Source organism: Armigeres subalbatus, chromosome 1 (assembly GCF_024139115.2).
Source record: "Armigeres subalbatus isolate Guangzhou_Male chromosome 1, GZ_Asu_2, whole genome shotgun sequence".
In the NCBI taxonomy this organism is placed as follows: Eukaryota; Metazoa; Arthropoda; class Insecta; order Diptera; family Culicidae; genus Armigeres; species Armigeres subalbatus.
Genome location: NC_085139.1, coordinates 43,133,626 through 43,154,785, shown reverse-complemented (window position 1 = coordinate 43,154,785; position 21,160 = coordinate 43,133,626). Strand labels below are relative to the sequence as shown.

At 37.2% G+C, this 21,160-nt stretch overlaps 1 protein-coding gene across 1 annotated transcript in view; it reads left to right on the top strand.

Moving 5' to 3' along the window:
* LOC134224884 (tensin-2) overlaps positions 1 to 21,160 on the top strand; it is a 367,057-nt gene that overhangs the window by 1,493 nt on the left and 344,404 nt on the right. The window contains exon 2 of the mRNA XM_062704535.1: positions 1,059 to 1,528. Coding sequence (XP_062560519.1) covers positions 1,478 to 1,528 — 51 coding nt within the window. The 5' untranslated portion in view covers positions 1,059 to 1,477. The remainder of the gene's footprint in view (positions 1 to 1,058; positions 1,529 to 21,160) is intronic.

The following is a 21,160-nucleotide window of genomic DNA, read 5'->3' as shown; positions in this document are numbered from 1 at the left end:
AAGACTGAATGCTTAATACACCTCTGCATTCTTTATGGCACAAAGAAAAAAAGAGCACTTCCCGACAGTTTTTTTTTTCCTAACTGCCGCTGAAATTGACCTCGTCATGACGATTATAACTGCAGAAAACTAGACACCTTGGGCGACGTCTCAGCATGAGAAAAACATTAATTAGAATGGAAGTCATACGCAATATCTACGTGGTGATGCAAATATTGTCCGATAAACGCTACACATGTTCAATAGTTAAATCAAATCTGGGTTACTCCACCGTAATCTCCAATATTCTATTGGAAAAGCGTGGCTCGTTTTTATTTCTGGGGTACACCTTGAAATTTTTATTCTCCAATAAGTTTTTGAGGAGAAGACACTGAATTCCAATCAGATAATTACCATGCAACTATCTATAAGAGACCCGGTCGAAAAGAATCAATTTTCATCTGGAATTCGTTATACTAGCTGTTTTAAAATGTCCATATTGACTATTTCATAATTTTAATTATTTTTTTGTGAAATTAAGTTCTTGCAAACATTTGAAACACAGCAGTGCTGGGCCAAATATCTGAACTCGAAGTTTTACTATCATTTTTAAAATAAGTTGCAAAGATCGCATATTGCACGTAAGACTTAGAAATGGTGTCTAATGTCCGGGAGCTATAAACCTGTCATAAAAATTATTACACTTCATTAGAATGCAAATGCCGTACCACGTTACTTGACATACTTTTATAAGTGTCATCAATCATGTTCGATCCTTACGATTCTATTATTTTCAATAATACATTACGTAAGCTAGCAAATTTTACGACCCCAGAGAATGTCTTTCACACCTCCACCAATCGTTTGTAAGTTTGCAATAAACTCATGCAAATTTCGGGATTGTTTACCTGCCTTACTGCATCACACCGCCATCATTGGCCAACAATAGGTTGCAATTATTCCGCACAGAACACCACACTTGAAAACCCTTTTTTGCAAACAAACGTAAACCGTTATCGCGCACCAATTCCGCCACCACTTCTGTTTGTTTACATTGGCGCCACTTTTGTTTCCTCCAGGCGCTTAATTGCGTGAATTGCAGCAACGTGCTTCCCAAACCCAATCATCGCCGTTCGAGTCAAATCGAAGTCAAGTGTGTTGCGTCGCGTCGTCGTGAAGAATCGAAAAGTTTTCCAATCCTCCGGGTAGTGAATGTGCCACCGTTGTTGTGCGACGACAAAGGTCTCAACCCGCGGCAGGTGATGATGTCAGTGCCTATTGTCGCTGGCTACGCTCATCGAAATTGTCGTTCCGGCTTCTGCCATCGCTCTCGTGTATTGTTGTCCTATCAATCTGCTATAAAGCGAAACAACGAATATTAATCAGTTGAGCAAACACAGTAGGACGAAGAAGATTATCAAGTCTACGCGGTGAACGACGTCAAACAACGCGATTGATTTCTTGGAGAGCCGGAGGAGAAGATCCGAGGACAGCCAACATGATAAGAGTCAACTCGCAGTCATTCAGTCTGTCGAGCACGCTGAAAAAGGTAAATTTATTGATTGGATTCAATGCAAATATTTTGGTGGGGTAGTTGTTTTAGCTCTTTTCGTTGAAGGTCTAAGAAGACAAACTCAATCGATCATATTGTTGACATTCAGCCAAATGTTCATTCATTCAACCAGTAGACGGATATTTTAAATAATATTTAGATCTATTTTATTTTCAGAAATATCTTTCTACCAGTATCTGTGAAATGATTAAAAAATAACAAGTTGATCAAGTTAAAGTGGTGTCTCAGATAGCTGAGACACGTTGTCAGCACGTGCTCCTAATCCCAGAAGCAAGACAGTAATCCTATTTGAGTTCGCACCTAGTGCAAACTTGTGATGGCATTCGGAATGAACAAAAATTGACTCAACAGAAATCCGGGAGCTCCGTGCTGTGATCTATATTTTGAATCGAGTCAAACATAGCGTCTCATCACGAGTCATTGTCAGTTATGTCAGCATATTACAGATGTAAGTCATAGGAAAAAAAAAGCTTAGCTATGTTTGATTGACTGTACACATCGTAGTTGCTAGTCGTGATTGGCCGAGAAACAACAAATATGCACAGCTCACCAATTGAACAGTTTTCTATTCTCACTGTATGTGCATGATTTGGAGTTTCAGGAGTGAAAAATTAGTTCAACACGCATTGCTACAAGATACCGATAAATCCTCTACACCTCCATGAGCCGCACGGGAAAGGAATTGTTGGTTAGTTGAGAAGGTAATTCATGGGACGTCACCTTGGTAAGCCACTGAATATTTATGGTGAACGAAGTTATTTTGAAGACACGAAGATGGACACCGTGTTTCAAATCAATCCAACGCGAAATCAATGTGTTTCGTTTAATATGCTTCTACAACACGAACGATCTCATACTATTTTTTTTTGGTCTTCAATGCAGATTTTTTTTTTTACTTCACGTTCTCCAGGACAAGCAGGCGTGCTCAGCATATAGACAATCGATCGCACACTGAATAAACAACACGATCGATTCGATCAAAGTTAATTGCCTATTTCCGAGGATTAAACCACCCGACTTGGACATTAATTTACAATGTTGGGAAAACTCATATGTGAATATGTACGTTATGTGGAAGATATTGATTTGGAAAATGTATTGGAGGTAATTACTTTCCCTTCGATGGGACTCGAACCCATGACCCTACACGATCGATAGCATATTGTTAAACAAATTTCTGCTCTGCGAGGGCGGAACTTTTTCACTTCGCTCTCTGCCGGACTAGTCGAATGTTTTCAAATATTAAGCTAGCTTCAATTATCAAATGAGAGAGATAATAAATAGCGCATGGTATTATCAATTTACTGAAAAAAAAACCTTATCACGCTCTTATAGAACGTCTAGAGAAATTCCTAGAAAATTGTTTCATTCATTCAACGCTAGAATAATTGTCGAACAATTATAAAAACGGTTATTAGGCCGAAAACTAGTTGGCCATAAAGAACGTTTGGTCAAAGAAGCCATTTCGGCCAAACAGGTTTTATGGTCACAAAAGCTATACGGCCGAATGGGTCGCATCGAACTGGTCGTTAGGCAGAAAGAGCGATCTGAACTAAACTTTGAGTTGTCGCAACTCAAAAAAGCAAAATTTGCTTGGGAAGGAAAACGGCAATTTAATTTAATCCGTCGCTTAGTATATGAAAGTTAGAGCATACGAATGTAAATATCGTTTGCCAAACGGGTCATATGGTCGAATATGTAATTTGACTTGATAATAATGAATGTGGAATGCGTGGAGATGAGTGATAATTGAGATATGAGAAGTGGGACGACTCTCCCTTTTCTTGCTCATTTTTCTTTCACAGTTAGAAGTATGAAATGATGAGTAGGGCATCTCACGTCTTATTTCTCATTTCTCGTTTCTTATTTCGCATGTCTTGCAATTCTCCCTTCTTATTTCTCTTTTATTAGGGCTTGATTGCGACAAAATCTGGACACATGACTTTAAGAATAAAAATAAACTGCTGTTGGTTTATTTCGGTACGTTTTTCACTTCAAATGGCTTCATTCCTGATCGAAGCTTCGATGTATGCACGAAACTTGGTGACATTTGAATTTCCTAAGAAATAATAGGGGAAAATACCTATTCTTGGCAGTCTAAGACATTCGCCAAATAGAATGATAAAAATAATGAATAAATACACTAAAACACAGGTATAGTTCAACTGGTATACATTTGTATGCTCTTTCTTTGATGATTGTTGTTCACTAAATTTAACAGCTTTTACCACAAACTCAGTAAATTTAATATAAAGTAACAGGTCAACGTTTCTTCTATTGGCATAGCAATTTCTATTATCAGCAATGAGTTTGCTCCCTTTAGCAACTAGACATGGAAGTAGAAAACTGGTAATGTATTGGTGCCAAATGCTGGTTGTTTATATCCTCCAGTAGTAAAATTCATTCATAATTATCGGCCGCACGCTCATCTCGCTTTACTCAATTTTGGAACAAACTTTATTGTTTATCAAATTGGCTTAAAACAAAACATGGATTTTTAGCCTTGGCATCAATTTTATGTGATGTAGACATATAGGCAAAAGCATTTAAACACATTGTAAAACAAATTTAACGGCAAAAAAATTATGGCAACAAAATTATGCGGCTAACAAAAAACAGACGTGAATGGCAGATAGGGTACCCGTGTACCCAGATATTGATATTATCATAACTTTTACCATTTTCAACCTATTTGAATAATGTTGGCCATTTTGGAGAAGGGAACTTAAATGCTTTTTGTCTGCTGCCAAGATTTTCATCTTTTGTCTTTTGTAATGCCTTAGAGTCGTAGCAAAAGTCTATCAACCAGTTTCGAATATACAACTTGCTCTTTGCGGTCCTTACATTATATGTTTGTTTCATCAAAAAAATCATGGTGGTTGTGTACAAGACACGACCACTCGACGTAAACTACGTAAAACCAAATCTATACACATAAGAATGAATTTTTGTCTGTCTGCCCTTATAGACTAGAAAACGGCATGAACATTTGTATGTAGAGGTTTTTGGGAACGATGAAGGTTCTTATGATGATATAAGACCCCTCCTCTTCTGGAAGGGGGGTTCCCATACAAATGAAATACAAATTTCTGCTTTAATCGAAAGTTAATCCAAAAAATGGAATCAAAATTTGCAAATTTCGAATACTTAATCGTCTTTTAAATAATGTAAAAAATATATAATTAATCAATGTTAGGTGAAACGAAGCTCGTCAGTTCTGGTAGTATAGTATATTAACAATATATTCCACCTCGTGAGTCTTCATATATGAATAATGGGCAGCACTGTCTTATCCAGCCGCTGGAGCCACCCCATTCTTACACTACGTTTCACAGTTGAATTATAGATAATACCCTAAAAGTAGGCAATTATTTATGGTTGAAATGCGCTATGTAGGAACGGGAATGGTTATGATTGTTTTTAAGAGCTTGGAAAGTATTGAAGTTGCAAATGGAAAACGGTCCTGTCAGCCCCATAAGGGTTAAAATACTATGGTGTGGCTATCACTTTTGATATAATTCATGGTCTGCGTACAAATCTGAATAGAAGCATTTGTATTTTAAAATTGTTTTAAAAATAAATGCCATCGCCGGATATTTTGTTCGTATTTTTGCTAAAATTAAATCACATAGAATTTTGCGTGGTATCTTTTTAGCGTGTGTTTGATATGCTCACAAACACATTCTCTCGCTCTATTCCGAAGTGTGATGCTGTCAAAGAAAACGAACAGTCCCGATTTTATTTAGTGAAAAATACAGCAAATATTGCATAAATTTGCTCTTTGTGGTGATAATCAAGTGTTGATAAAGTGTAAAAAATAGTTTACGTACTTAATTTGTCGTGTCATACGCAATGAAGAGGAGAAACAGGCGATCCAAAAAGTAAGTAACAGTTTGCTTTTCGTGCGCTGCTTTCTTTGGCAATGCAATAATAGCAAGGATTTCGTACGTGCAAATTTGTTTCGGTGATTAACACATCAAATCTTGCTACTTTTACACAAACAACTTATTCAAATGAAAGCTTAGACATGAAATTGTGTGATTGAATCATAATTATGTTCATAAATAGTGTATGTTTGCTGGAAAACGCAAATATTGTTGAGGGTGCCAACAACCGTCGCACCCTGCCAATGCCGTATTCTACCCTACTATGAAAGATCTGGCATCCTCTGTGCAATTTGTTTCGAGCTCGTATCCTTCTGGTGGCTCATAAAATCCGTTTTTGTTCCACTCTCTGACGTTTTGGATAGTGTCAAACAAGCATCGGCAAATTTTAAAACGCTTTGAGCAGTGTTTACATTAAAACAAAATATTTTAGTCAGTTTCTGGATCGAGAGAACCGAATTTCAATTGCGACTGCACAAAATTCTTTACGAACCTGCAATTCCTTCGAGGCCACTATTCAATACGTACTTATAACATTTATAAGAAACTAGTTGACCCGGCAGACGTTGTCCTGCATAGTAGGCAAAAATATGCGTTCTGAACTGCTCAGACGAAATTCCTATACAAATCTTAATTTCAGTTTTTCACGATTTGCTCAACTTAAGTCGAGATTTTCGTAAGAAGAAATATCATATAAACCCGTCGGAAACTATAACGAATGTTTCTGCTGAAGAAATGAAAAAAATCCATCCAGCCGTTTTCGAGTTATGCGGATACGAACACAGACCATTTCATTTTTATAAATAAGAGAAGATAGGGTTATTCGCTAATTCGTCCATGGCGCTAGTATCCGTCATATCAAATTATATATCACTAAATACTCGCGAATCGTAAACTGAAATAATGAACTAATCATCTGGCGAGATACAAAAAAGTGTACACTACGATCTGCATTCATTTAAATTACATTCCGGTGTTACTTACTTGAAATACAGTTAAATTTAACTTTGCAACTTTGACTTTTTGCACAATTTCCTACGTTATCCGTGCGACGAAGGAAAATCCTGTTCGTTCACTGCTGTAGAAGACGCGCAACACCGTCACCAAAATCAACGTAATTCACTGATTTTCACCGCACTTTTTCACATAAATTTCTCACTGCGCACTAAATAAAAGCAATGTTTATTGCTCAAGTGAAAAATAATTGAAAAATAACTACCGGAAGGCGTTCAAATGATCTGTTTTTCAAACTTTAGAGCGTTTGAAATTTATTTTCTTCGACACCTTGTTTATAGTCGAAAAACGCGTTGCCAAACTGGCGGTTTGAACTGAAATAATCTTATGTTACGCATCTGATATTACATAATGCAGTCAATAAAAGTAGGTTTTTCAATTATTTTCCGCTAGCGTAATAAAAGTAAAGTCTTTCAATTAAATATTTTTCATACACACTCGTCATTCATACTAAAATTTTCTGCTATTCCAAAACAGGAGAAATAATTTCATGATAGAAATTTGTTGGCAGCACTACCCACGTACATGTTAAGCATGTGTGTTAGTTGTTTGACATACTGTGGCATTTAACTGAATAGCAGCACAATCAAAACCATTTTTATGCGGTCGAAATGGGATTGCACTAGGAAATTTTTGTTAACTGGAACCAAAATAAACTTTCAAATTTGACTTTCAAAATTGACCGAAATGATAGTTATTCTGCATGAAGTCACAGATAAGTCATTAAGTTATCCAAGAAATGGCTTGAGCTCAGGGACAAAGATTTGCAGTCCTGTTTTAAGTATGGTACATGCTCTTTGTGGTGCAGAGAAAGGATACGTAGATGATCAATTTTCCGGTTTCAAATATGGTACATGCTCTCTGTAGTACAAAGAACAGAATGCGTTCACAGCATATGTTCTTGGTAATCCAAGAAATCTCTGGAGTTAGGCCTTTTGATCTACATGCGTAACTAAAGATCAGTTTTCCGGTTTCAAATATGGTACATGCTCTCTGTAGTACAAAGAACAGAATGCGTTCACAGCATATGTTCTTGGTCATCCAAAAAAAATCCTGGAGTAAGGCCTTTTGATCTACATGCGTAACTAAAGATCAGTTTTCCGGTTTCAAATATGGTACATGCTCTCTGTAGTACAAAAAACAGAATGTGTTCTTAACATATGTTCTTGGTCATTCAAGAAATCCCTGGAGTAAGGCCTTTTTATCTACACGCGTAACTAAAGATCAATTTTCCGGTTTCAAATATGAGGCATGCTCTCTGTAGTACAAAGAACAGAATGCGTTCCCAGCAAATGTTCTTGGTCATCCAAGAAATTCCTGGAGTAAGGCCTTTTGATCTATACGCGTAACTAAAGATTAGTTTTCCGGTTTCAAATATGGTACATGCTCTCTGTAATACAAAAAATAGAATGTGTTCTTAACATATGTTCTTGGTCATCCAAGAAATACCTGGAGTAAGGCCTTTTGATCTACATGCGTAACTAATGATCAATTTTCCGGTTTCAAATATGGTACATGCTCTCTGTAGTACAAAGAACAGAATGTGTTCTTAGCATATGTTCTTGGTCATCCAAGAAATCCCTGGAGTAAGGCCTTTTGATCTATACGCGTAACTAAAGATTAGTATTAGGTACATGCTCTCTGTAGTACAAAGAACAGAATGTGTTCTTAGCATATGTTCTTGGTCATCCAAGAAATCCCTGGAGTAAGGCCTTTTGATCTACATGCGTAACTAATGATCAATTTTCCGGTTTCAAATATGAGACATGCTCTCTGTAGTACAAAGAACAGAATGCGTTCACAGCAAATGTTCTTGGTCATCCAAGAAATTCCTGGAGTAAAGCCTTTTGATCTATACGCGTAACTAAAGATTAGTTTTCCGGTTTCAAATATGGTACATGCTCTCTGTAGTACAAAGAATAGAATGTGTTCTTAGCATATGCTTTCGGTCATCCAAGAAATCCCTGGAGTAAGGCCTTTTGATCTACACGCGTAACTAAAGATCAATTTTCCGGTTACAAATATGGTACATGCTCTCTGTAGTATGTGTGAAAGAATTATGAAGATTGTGCGACTTTATTGTACGATAATGAAATCTATTGATAATGTGCTTTATTGTGTTCTAGTTATAAGTTTTTCAATAAGACCATAAGCGGTCAGTTGGATTAAATAAATAAATACAAATACAAACACAAAGAACAGATTGTGTTCTTATCATATGTTCTTGGTCATCCAAGAAATCCCTGGAGTAAGGCCTTTTGATCTACACGCGTAACTAAAGATCAATTTTCCGGTTCCAAATATGGTACATTAGAGTGGGGCGTCATTGTCATTTTTTCAAATCAATGGTTTTTCGAAGCCATTCTGGGTCCTGAACAACTGTGCAGAATTTGGGACCGATTGATTGCTTCCTAGCTTTCCGCATTGCGTTTGAAGTTTGTATGGAAATTAGTATGGGAGAACGTATATTTTTGCACTTCTACTACTAGAGGTTTCAGTTCATCGTAAACCAAGTGACATATTGCGTTAAAGTATAACCCAAAGGATGCCGAAAAACTTTGCTAAGGAAGGCACGTTGCTGGAACGTCCACGAAAAAAGTTATAACGCTTCGAAGATTGAGTGTTCAAACCATATGCAAAATATCATTTATTCTGCCAGCACTGCCGTACTACGTGGAGCAATAATTTATATTTAACTGAATGTTATTTCAAAATTATTGATTTTATAGAACTTTGGAGGTAATGGGAGATTTTTGAAATGATTTCACAAAGTAAAAATTCCGACTAGAAGGAAAATGGGTATTGCCCTCTGACAATTCTAGACCAACATTTGAAAAGGGCGTAACAGCCAAAATTTATTCCTTCTGATTCTTCGTCTACATATAAACCTTTAAATGTGGACGAAGAATCAGAAGAAATAAATTTTGGCTGTTACGCCCTTTTCAAATGTTAGTCTAGAATTACAGGTTGTCCGGTAGTGCTGGCAGAAACATTGATTTCTTGCATATGGTTTAAACAATCAATTTTCAAAACGAAATAACATTTTTTGTAGACCTTCCAGCTGCGTGCCTTCTTCGGCAAAGTCTTTCGGCATCTTCCAGGCTATATGCTAACGTATTGAGTCACGTGATTGATGATAAATTGAAGCCACTAAGAGCAAAAATGTAAAAAAGTACATTTTCCCATACTAATCTCCATGTAAATTTAAAACGCGATGCGGCATGCGAGGTCGCAACCAATCGAGCCCATATTTTGCACAGTTGATTGGGGTCCCAAAACGATTCAGAAAAACCTTGATCTCACTTGATCGGACGAAGTTTGCGTTTTCCCATACAACTGCGCCCCACTCTAATGGTACATGCTCTCTGTAGTACGAAGAACAGAATGCGTTCACAGCATATGTTCATGGTCATCCAAGAAATCTCTGGAGTAAGGCTTTTTGATCTAAACGCGTAACTAAAGATCAATTTTCCGGTTTCAGATATGGTACATGCTCTCTGTAGTACAAAGAACGGAATGCGTTCCCAGCATATGTTCTTGGTCACCCACGAAATCCCTGTAGTAAGGCCTTTCATCTACACGCGTAACTAAAGATTAGTTTTCCGGATTCATAATGGGTACATGACATATTCAGATCAGGTCTTTAGATAGCTGGTTACGCGTGTCGACCTGAAGGCCTCCACTTCAGGTATTTCTTGGATAACCGTGAAGGTCTTCCATATGCAGATTCTATCTTATGTACCACAACGGGTACATTACATTTACAAAACAGGCCTGTAGATCATTGGTTACGCGTGTAGATCTGAAGGCCTTCACTTCAGGGATTTCTTGGATAACCGTGAAGGTCTTCCATATGCAGATTCTATCTTATGTACCACAACGGGTACATTACATTTACAAAACAGGCCTGTAGATCATTGGTTACGCGTGTAGATCTGAAAGCCTTTACTTCCGATATTTCTTGGATAACCGTGAAGATCGTCCATATGCAGATTCTATCATATGTACCACAATGGATACATTACATTTACAAAACAGGCCTGTAGATCATTGGTTATGCGTAAAGATCTGAATGCCTCCACTTCAGGTGTTTCTTGGATAACCGCGAACACACACAATGTACAATGTACGAACAATCACAATGTACACATATCATATTCAGAACAGGCCAATATTAATTGAATTTATGTTATTTTTATTTAACACGGTATGATACCGCATATAAAACTAATTTGGTGTACTTGTAGAAATCGCACACCAATACCAACAGATTTATTTGACAGCAATCCATCGAATTTTAGACTGGACGAATGAAAATTCTCATGGATGTAAACAGATTTTCATAAGACAAATTTAGAAGTTTTGAAGGGTGTTTTTGATTGCAGATTCTCAATAAACTATGATTTGTTCAATGCGCTAATAGTACACAATGAAAACTAGGAACTCTAAAATACGTGTTACATACAACTTAGTTAGAGTAAGTAGTTGGGATAGCGTATAAATTAGATTTGAAAACCAAGCACTACCTACTACGACGGGAATTAGCCCACTACCCTATATTTTCAGAAAGTACAGACATGCATTCATCAATCTACGAAACATTTCACTCGTTGATGATCTATTTCAAAAGTTATACGTGTATAAAGTGTCGGGGTTTCCTTTCTTTGCCAGATAAAACACAAATTATTTATTTTTCACTAACTTTTATATTCACTTTTTTTCTTCAAATTCTGTTTTTTTTGTCACATACCCGTTTCCGATAACGTCCGTCACAAAACTGAATGCATTGCTTCCAGCGCAGACTGACGTATGCCAGACAATCATTGTCTCAGCTCTCCGCTCAATTATCATGTTTGTTTTCCCGACGACGGGTTTCTACCACTCGAAGCATCAAGAATATTCTCTAACAAGCTTCACTTTTTATATTTCGCTGGTACTCTAATATTCAACCAAACATTTTATTGATGAAATGTGCAATCTAATAATATTTTTATAAATTAATATTCTAGTAATGCCAGTAAACGGAATTGTTATATTTTTTGTGCTACTCTATTTCCGCCTAGTGGTCTTTGGCCAAATGGTCTCCGGCGCTTCCCCGTAGTCCTGAGATTCATGAGCAATCTGGTTCTACTTAGACACTGGCTTCATAAAATGACATGCAAAATTAGACACTTAATGTTTTCCTACGTTTTTTTTCTAACTCAAATTTCTAAATCTTTTTTTTGCATTTGAGGAGATTAGAAGCAGAGGGGTGTGAGTGAGATTTTGGTCAAAATTGAGTTGACTTTAGAAAAAAAGCTTTGGTTCTAGAGCTTTGCGGCAATGTGCTTATATATTTGGAACGATGTTTATAATAAACTAGTTGACCCAGCAGACGTTGTCCTGCATAGTAGGCGAAAATGGGCCTTGCGAACTTCCCATACGATTCTTTATTTAAGTTTTTCACGATTTACTCAACTTCACTAATGATTTTCGACTGAGGAAATATCATATAAACCCGTCGGAAAAGATAACGGTCATATTTGCTGAAGGAATGGAGAAAATCCATCCAGCCGTTTTCGAGTTATGCGGATACGAACACAGACCATTTAATTTTTATTATATAGAAGATAGAAGATGTGAAAATTCATTGGAAGTTGATATTTTTTTTTAACTTTCATTCAATATGTATGGAACGAAACAATATTGAAAAACTATGTACTTATTTTTCTCTCGATTATAAATCTCTCTGAGGAGATTTTTAAATGTTTCGCTGATTGTTTTGACAAATGTTTTAAAATGAGGTTTTTCGTGGGGATAATTTTATAATCATGGATATTCTGTATAATTTTACTGATATTTTGAGTTGAATATTTGTTATTTATCAACGAGTTTTTGTTGAAATTGAAGTCAACGATTTTGTTACTTTTTTCCGTTTATTCCGTTTATATGAGAGAGTTAGTTTTCAAAATGTATTGCGAGAGTTCGACTGGAGTGCCTGGTGCTGGAAATTTAATTACATCAGTACCCGCTAAGCTGTGGAGGATGGCGAAGGTCCTTCGTAGCTTAGTAAGGAAAGCACCTGTCTAGCGTACTGGTTTCGTGGGATCAAAACCCTCCGAAGGGAGCGGTTACCCTCCAATACATTGTGATGTGAATGTGATAACTACATAGGGGTTGTACATTAATTACGTAAGCGCTTATGGTGGTGGGAGGATAGGGGGTTCTGCCATTTTCTTACGCTCCTTATAAACAAAAAATGATTTGTATGGAAACAATCTTACATGGGGGAGGGGGGTTGAAAAACCCAGAAAAATTGCTTACGTTATTAGTGTACGGCCCCATATGTTCTGCGCTATCCAAGAAATCTCTCGGATAAGTCCTCAGTCATACAAGAAATCCCTGGGAAAAAGCTTTAGGGTCTACACGTGTAACTAAAGGTGTTTCGAATGGTTTCAAAAGTGGCACATGCTCTTTGTGGTCCTTGGAAAAGAATACAATCACAACATAAGTACTGCGTTATCCAAGAAGTCTCTGGAGTAAGGCCTTAAGGTCTACATGCGTAACTATTGATCTAACGACAGGTATCAATATGCTCTATGAGATCTTTGGAATGGAATGTGGTCACTACATATTTCCTGCGCTATCCAAGTAATCTCTCGAATAAGGTTTCAGTCATACAAGAAATCCCTGAAGAAAGACATAAGGGTCTATACGCGTAACCAAAGGTGGTTCAAATGGTTTCAAAAGCGTAACATGCAGTGTTGTAGAATAAAATTTGATCACAACATGTGTTCTACGTTATCCAAGAAATCTCTGGAGTAAGGCTCTAAGACCTACACACGTTAGAACATGCTCTTAACTCACCATGTATTGGACGAACCAGAAAATATTCCCTGAACACATTCTGTTCCAAGTACCACAAGAAATATATTCGCTATTTGAAGCAAGCTGGTAGATATTCAGTTACGAGTGTAAATTTTGAGCTCACGAACATCATGGATTTCTTGAACAGATCCTTGACCATACGATGAGAATACATTAAATTCGAACCCAGGCATGACGCGCAACATCTTTTAAATAGCAGCTTGTTTCTTATAGATCGTATTGTATACTTTGAGAATATACCAAGTCTCATTAAAGTTACTTCCCAGGTTCAGATACACACTAGGTTTCATTTTCGTTCCTTTGACGTTGCATCGCAAATGACTTCTTGGATAATCATGGGTTGTTGCATGTCAAAAACAAAACAAATAAGTTGCACAAATAGTTATTTGGTTAACAGCTGTTTGCTATTTGTTGTTTACATATGTTGTGCTTTTGTTGGCAGACTCTTCAATACAATTGTTGGTTCGCTGGTGTTTTTATTTTCATTGAAGCCGCAAGAGCTTGCGCTTTCTGTGCTACAAAACAGTTCCACATAAGACGCATTGTGTCAAAACAAGACCTGTAGTTAGTCACACCACAGCTGCTGTAACTTACTGAGAAACAGGTCGTGTGACTTGGGAAATACTAAAACAGGCCCTTAGACCTTTGATTACGCATGTAGACCATAACGCTTTACTCCAGAGATTATTTGGATAATGCGGAACATACGTTATGATCAGATTCTATTTCAAGGACCACAAATAGTATGCACCACTTTCGAAACCATTCGATACACCTTTGGTTATTTGTGTGGACATTAAGGACAAGCCTCCCGGAATTCAAAACTCAATGCACTCGCATTTTTTAAGACACCGCATTCAAAACGGAAGCCACGCACAACAGCAATTTTTATTATTCAGCACATGCAGCGATGCATTTTGTTCTACGGAGGTATGTTTGGGATTTTTCCCGTATTAGGTATTGCGGTGCCTAATAATTAGGGTTGGAGGGTTCCTTGTTTCGTAACGGTGTGAACTGCGACGAAAATGTTGATTGTGAAGCGCTGTTGGATTGTGGATCTCGCAAGGCAGCAATTGGTAATATTGATTCAGCTTTCTCGGAATACAAGCTAAAGGTGGGATACAGCCTCATCTTCTTAAAAATGAACTTCAAACAACGGTTTTGTGTTGTCTGAATCAACTTGCACTGCCTCATATGGAAACTAGATGAGAGATTTTCGATTGCCTAAATTCTGGGGATTCTCACCTTTCTCCGGTTGTTTTAATGCTAAAGAGGATGAGGCTCTGTGAATCACCGGTTTCAGGAGGATTAGGCTCTCATTAGGCGGTTAACTTAAAACCCTATAAAAGCGTTTGCACTGGATGTATTAGTTATGGAGGTTATTCTTCTTAAAATGCTGATAGTTTCAAGAACCGCTTAGATGCTTAGGTAATGAGATAGTGTCAGCTCTCCATCAAAAATGTTTAACTTTTACCGAGATTCGCACAGCCGTGCCCCAGCAAACATGTTTTTTTGCCGAGATTTCTGTTAAATTTGCTGAAAGTCAGCAAATTATTTGCCGAAAATCAGCTAACAATCTTAATTTTTGCCGGAATATCAGTTTTTTATTTTGCTGATGCACGGCGGATTTTAGCCGAGCTGCAGAAATAAGAACTGAGTGTGCACGTCATCCGGGGTCCACATCGGCTCCAGCTCCACCGCCAAGTCAATAAATTCGCTGCGAAATTTAAGGTCCACATCATATGTACCTACATACTTATTATTTTTTCAAACAAATTGCATTTAGGGAAACTGTTCCGTTTTGCATCTCTCGGAACATATATTCACCTAACCGCAAAACGGAGAGAAACATAATTTGCATCATTGTTTTGCTATTTTGACGCTAGCCGAACTTTTGAGATGGGCATAAGCAAAAAAAAAAAGCTTGAGATTGCTTGTCCGATCGTTTTGGTGTCTTCGGCACACATCGCCGATGTAATCAATGGGGCGATGAGAAAATAATCACTGTGAAAAAAATTGTTCAGTTATTACGTTTTATCAACTCGATTTAATAATAGTACGTAAGCTTGCCAAAGGAAAAAAGTCCTGGTAGAGGTGAATGACAAACTGATAACATAAAACAAAATTTTGCAGTGATATCTGCAGGACCTTCAGCAAATTCATAAAAACTGATTTTAAAATTTTCTTTCTTGCAAATATTTTGCCATTAATTTGATATTTATGAGTTATTTTCTCGAACAAGGTATAAACAAGGTACAACAAAGTTGTACCGAAAGGCTATCATTTCACTCCGCAGACGAACTTTTTTATAGGAACCTCGGGGACCCATGGTCTCATATACCAATGGACTAAACCACGATGACGTCACACGCCGATTTGCAGTAAGAAGAAAACATCCGCTGCGGGCAATGTTTACAAAAAATGAACCTCGACATGAACATCCGGTGAACTAAAATGCTTCGAGTCCACTGAAATATTCATCGGCCCGCAGCGGATGTCACTTTTCCGACCGATAAGAAGAAGAATCGTGGAATAAGAAGACGCTCGTGGTTAAGTCCATCGACTTAGCTTAAAAAACTGAGCACATGTGTTTGTATGTGTGTGCACGGAAGCTAAGAAAAAATATTGGACAACTTTTCATATAGTAAACCGATTTTCAAGCAACAAGTTTCATTCGCCAGGAGGCAAAACCTAGTTGATCACTATTGAATTTGATAACGATCAATCGTTGCGTTTACTAATTGTAAACAAAATGGTACATTGAACCACGTCATATAAGCGCCATATAAGGTTGGTGTCTTGACTAAATACGGGAAAGGCAGTATCATTTATTTCGAATTCATTTGCTATTATAATTCATTTTTCAGGCATGTTTAGGTCCAACAATCCACTTTTCAATTATTCTTAATCAATAATAGTTTCAAATGTCGTACCTCCGTTGCTGATAGTTTGTTTGCCTTTTTTCATATTCTTATTCAAAGGTCATTTTTCTGCCAGTTTCTTTCTCTTTGCCGTTTCTATTTCAGTTTTCCGTAGTAGTCGCTTTTGACATTGGACAACGTCTTACCCGAAAGTACTGGGTGTCAAATCAGAATCTAAAATGGGGGGCCGTCACGCAATCATGTAAGGATATTAGGGCTTAATTTTTCGATGGATTTTGAAGATTTATATATCAATCAACTCGGAAACTATCCAGCAAATTGTCAATTTCATTGAAACTCAAGATTATTTTTATCGTGAAATTCTATTGAAAATTTTAATTCTTGTCAAATCTAGTAAAAAAACATTTCCAAACAATCCCATTTGTGCATTCCTAACACGAACATCAGAATGATGTATGTTACGTGCCTTTTGACCCACCGCAAGATTCTCTATGTGTATAAAAGAAGCAATGCTTGCCGTGCAGACCGCATCGTGCTTTCGTGCTGTGCAGTTCTTTCCCTCTTTGCGGAAGCTATTTTAATTTCAACAGTGCTTTTCAGCGCTATTTGTACCCACTGATCCCGTTACGATCTTTGCAAGGACCCGTGCCTTCGTCTTACGTTGGACCCGTTTGCGGAAGTAAAATTCCGACAAGCGGTGGTAGTGCTGCAGGGACACCGTTCTGGGAAAAAAAACTCTTAGAAGGTCACGTCTCCACGCTCAGCAATGAGTATTAACAAAAACAAGAGGAAGGGGGAGTCTCTGAATTCTCCACTTCCTTCAAAGAAACAAGGTTTCAAGACCGTCCTGCCCAAGCGCGGAAAAAATAGAAGGAAGCTGGAGACTTCAGATATTCCTTCTAAATCTAATGTTGACATTGTTTCTTCTCCTATCGAACTGAGCAATCAGTTCGATTTGATTAATGATGAAATTGAGCAAATCGAATCTACCTTTAGCCCAGGTGATTCGATTCATGAGTAAATCTTGAGTAACCTTCAGGGGATCAAGGTTTCATTTCAGATTGCTAGGAAGGGTGACTGCCGCGTTTTGCCGGGATCCTTTGACGATCGCAAACGTCTACTTCAGTATTTAACTGAGAAGCGCCATAAATTCTTCACATTCGACGACAAAACTGAGCGATTGTTCAAAGTCGTCTTGAAAGGTCTCCCCAGTGATGACAAATCACTGGATGAGATTAAAATTGAAATTTCTCAATTACTTGGATTTTCACCAGTCCAAGTAATTAAGATGAAAAAGAAATCCCACTCTGGTACTTCCCAGAGGGGCATTTCTCAAGAATTTTATTTAGTTAATTTTAACAAAAGTGAACTAAATAATATGAAAAGTTTGGAAAAGGCCTGTATTATGTCTCATGTCCGTGTTAGATGAGAACATTTCCGCAGGCCTGGGGGAAATGTCCAAAACCCCACCCAGTGCCGTAAGTGCCAAAAGTTGGGTCATGGAACCAAACATTGTCACATGGATGATAAATGCATGATTTGTGGTGGAACCTCTCACGCCAAGGACGCATGTCATGTGAGAGAAGATTCAAATAAATTTAAGTGCGCAAATTGTGGGGGCAATCATAAATCCAATTTCTGGGAATGCCCTTCTCGCAAAAAAGTTTTGAATTCCCGTGCAAAATTGATGACGGGAAATTCCAATCGGATCCCAGATTCGACGGGTAGAAATTTTTCAAATGCTCATATTTCGAAACCGGTTACCGGTCGAGCAATTCATACCCACCACAATTCACAAACAAATTTTGCCGCTCGTCAACGGGTAGCAAGCACTTCAGTAAATTCCAATTTTTCCAATGTACCTACGTATGCAAACATCGCTGCTGGTAGATAAAATGTCTCTTCTCAAAATGAGGTTTATACCCATGACCCAACGGAAAATAACGGTCATGTTGCCGATTCAGGTAGTTCATAATGTGCATATTGCCATTATAACAGAAACTTATTTAAAACCAGGACTCTCCATTAAAAGAGATCCAAATTATTTTATCTACAGAAATGATCGTCTTGACAGCGCCTGTGGTGGGGTCGCCATTGTCATCAATAGACGTATCAAACATAAATTATTTTCTTCGTTTGAATCCAAAGTTTTTGAAACCTTGGGAGTTTCTGTTGAAACAAATTTTGGTCAATTTTCCTTCATTGCAACCTATTTGCCTTTTCAATGCAATGGGCAGCAAAAGAATTTGTTGAAAGCTGATCTTCAAATTCTGACTCGCAACAAATCAAAATTCTTCGTAATTGGTGACTTCAATGCCAAACACCGTTCATGGAATAATGCTCAAAGCAATTCCAATGGTAAAATCCTATTTGAAGATTGTTCTGCGGGATATTATACTATTCAATATCCCAATGGACCAACTTGTTTTTCTTCCAGTCGAAATCCTTCTACAATTGATTTAGTTTTAACGGATTCAAGTCAGCTGTGTGGCCAATTGGTAACTCATGCTGACTTTGACTCTGATCACCTTCCTGTGACGTTTGAAATCTCACAAGAAGCCATTTATAATCCAATCAGCTCTACTTTTAATTATCATAGAGCTGATTGGGATTTATATAAAACGTATATCGATAGGAATTTTTGATGTTGATATTCCTCTCGATACCAAAAGTGATATTGACAATGCGCTCGTATCTTTGACAAATTTAATTGTCGAAGCCAGAGGCATTGCAATTCCGAAATGTGAAGTTAAATTCAACTCAATTATTATTGACGATGATCTTCAGCTACTGATCCGTCTTAAAAATGTGAGAAGAAGGCAATACCAAAGAACTCACGATCCCGCTTTGAAAGTTATTTGGCGAGATTTGCAAAATGAAATTAAAAAACGTTTCGCTATTCTGAGAAATACCAACTTTGAGAATAATGTCTCGAAGTTGGATCCCAGTTCGAAACCCTTTTGGAAATTAACAAAAATTCTTAAAAAACCTCAAAAGCCAATTCCAGCGCTTAAAGTGGGAAATGAAATTTTATTTAGAAATGGCGAAAAGGCTCAAAAACTCGCTCAGCAGTTCGAGAGTGCCCATAATTTTAGTCTAGGTCTCACTAGTCCAATTGAGGATCAGGTTACACGGAGCTTCGAAGATATTCTCAATCAAGAGAATGTTTTTGACCCTTCGTTGGGAACTAATTTGGATGAAGTGAGATCTATAACTAGAAAATTTAAAAATATGAAAGCCCCGGGTAATGATGGTATTTTCTACATACTTATCAAAAAACTTCCGGAGAGCTCTTTATCCTTTTTGGTTAATTTATTTAACAAATGTTTTCAATTGGCATACTTCCCAGATAAATGAAAAAACGCCAAAGTTGTTCCTATTTTGAAGCCGGACAAAAATCCAGCTGAGGCTTCTAGTTATCGCCCAATCAGTTTGCTTTCTTCAATAAGCAAACTGTTTGAAAAGATTATTTTAAATAGAATGATGGTTCATATTAATGGCAATTCTATTTTTGCTGATGAGCAATTTGGTTTTCCCCATGGACATTCAACCACCCATCAGTTATTAAGAGTAACGAATTTAATTCGGCTCAACAAATCTGAAGGATATTCGACTGGAGTTGCTCTTCTTGATATAGAGAAAGCATTTGACAGTGTTTGGCATGAAGGTTTGATTGTAAAATTGATTAATTTTAATTTTCCTCTGTACATTATTAAACTGATCCAAAATTATTTATCAGATCGCTCACTGCAGGTAAACTATCTGAATTCTAAATCTGATAGATTACCTGTTAGAGCTGGTGTTCCCCAAGGCAGCATACTGGGGCCCATATTGTATAACATTTTTACTTCTGACTTACCTGATTTTCCACCAGGGTATCAAAAATCTTTGTTTGCAGACGACACGGGTCTCAGCCAAAGGGCGAAGCCTTCATGTCATTTGTAGTAGATTGCAAAAAAGTTTGGATATTTTCTCCACTTACTTGCAAAAATGGAAAATTTCCCCGAATGCTTCCAAAACTCAGCTTATAATTTGAAACCTTCTTATTTGAAACCTTCTAGCAGACATATTGTCACTATGAATGGGGTTCCAATAAATTGGTCTAGCGAAGCCAAATACTTAGGACTTCTACTGGACCAATAACTAACTTTTAAAAATCACTTTGAAGGCCTTCAAGCCAAATGTAACAAATATATTAAGTGTCTATATCCACTTATAAACAGAAAATCAAAACTTTGTCTTAAGAACAAACTTTTGATTTACAAACAAATTTTTAGACCAGCCATGTTGTATGCTGTGCCAATATGGACTAGTTGCTGCAATACCAGAAAGAAGGCACTCCAGAGGATTCAAAATAAAATTTTGAAAATGATTCTGAAGTTGCCTCCGTGGTATGGTACCAATGAACTTTATAGAATTTCTAATATTGAGACATTGCAACAAATGTCTAACAAAATAATTTCCAATTTTAGACAAAAATCGTTGCAATCTTCTATTGCAACGATTGACTCCTTGTACCCTTAGTATAAATTAGGTTAAGTTTAGTTTAAGTACAAAACTTTGTAATTCCTACATGGTTCAATTCAACCAGAGGAAATATTCTAACTGCCAGAGGCAATTGAAATGTATTAATAATAACTAAAAATTAACGTAACGTAACATGGAATTCCGTGATGCTGCCTTTCTGACGATCATGTGCTTGCTACGGATTTCTGTTGAACCCAACAGATAATTTTTCCTCGGAATATGTACCGCTTTCGTTATTGCGATAGAAATGTTAAGAATAATTACCATATAAGCGACAGCGAAGTGAACTAATTCGAATTTTACTTCAAATTTATTTGTTTATATTTTTTTCCAAATCTACAAGGAGTGGCGAAAATTTATACAGATACGATTTTGAGGTGCCCAATGTTTACGAGCTCAAGTAATTAGCAAAAAATTTTACAGAATTATTACTT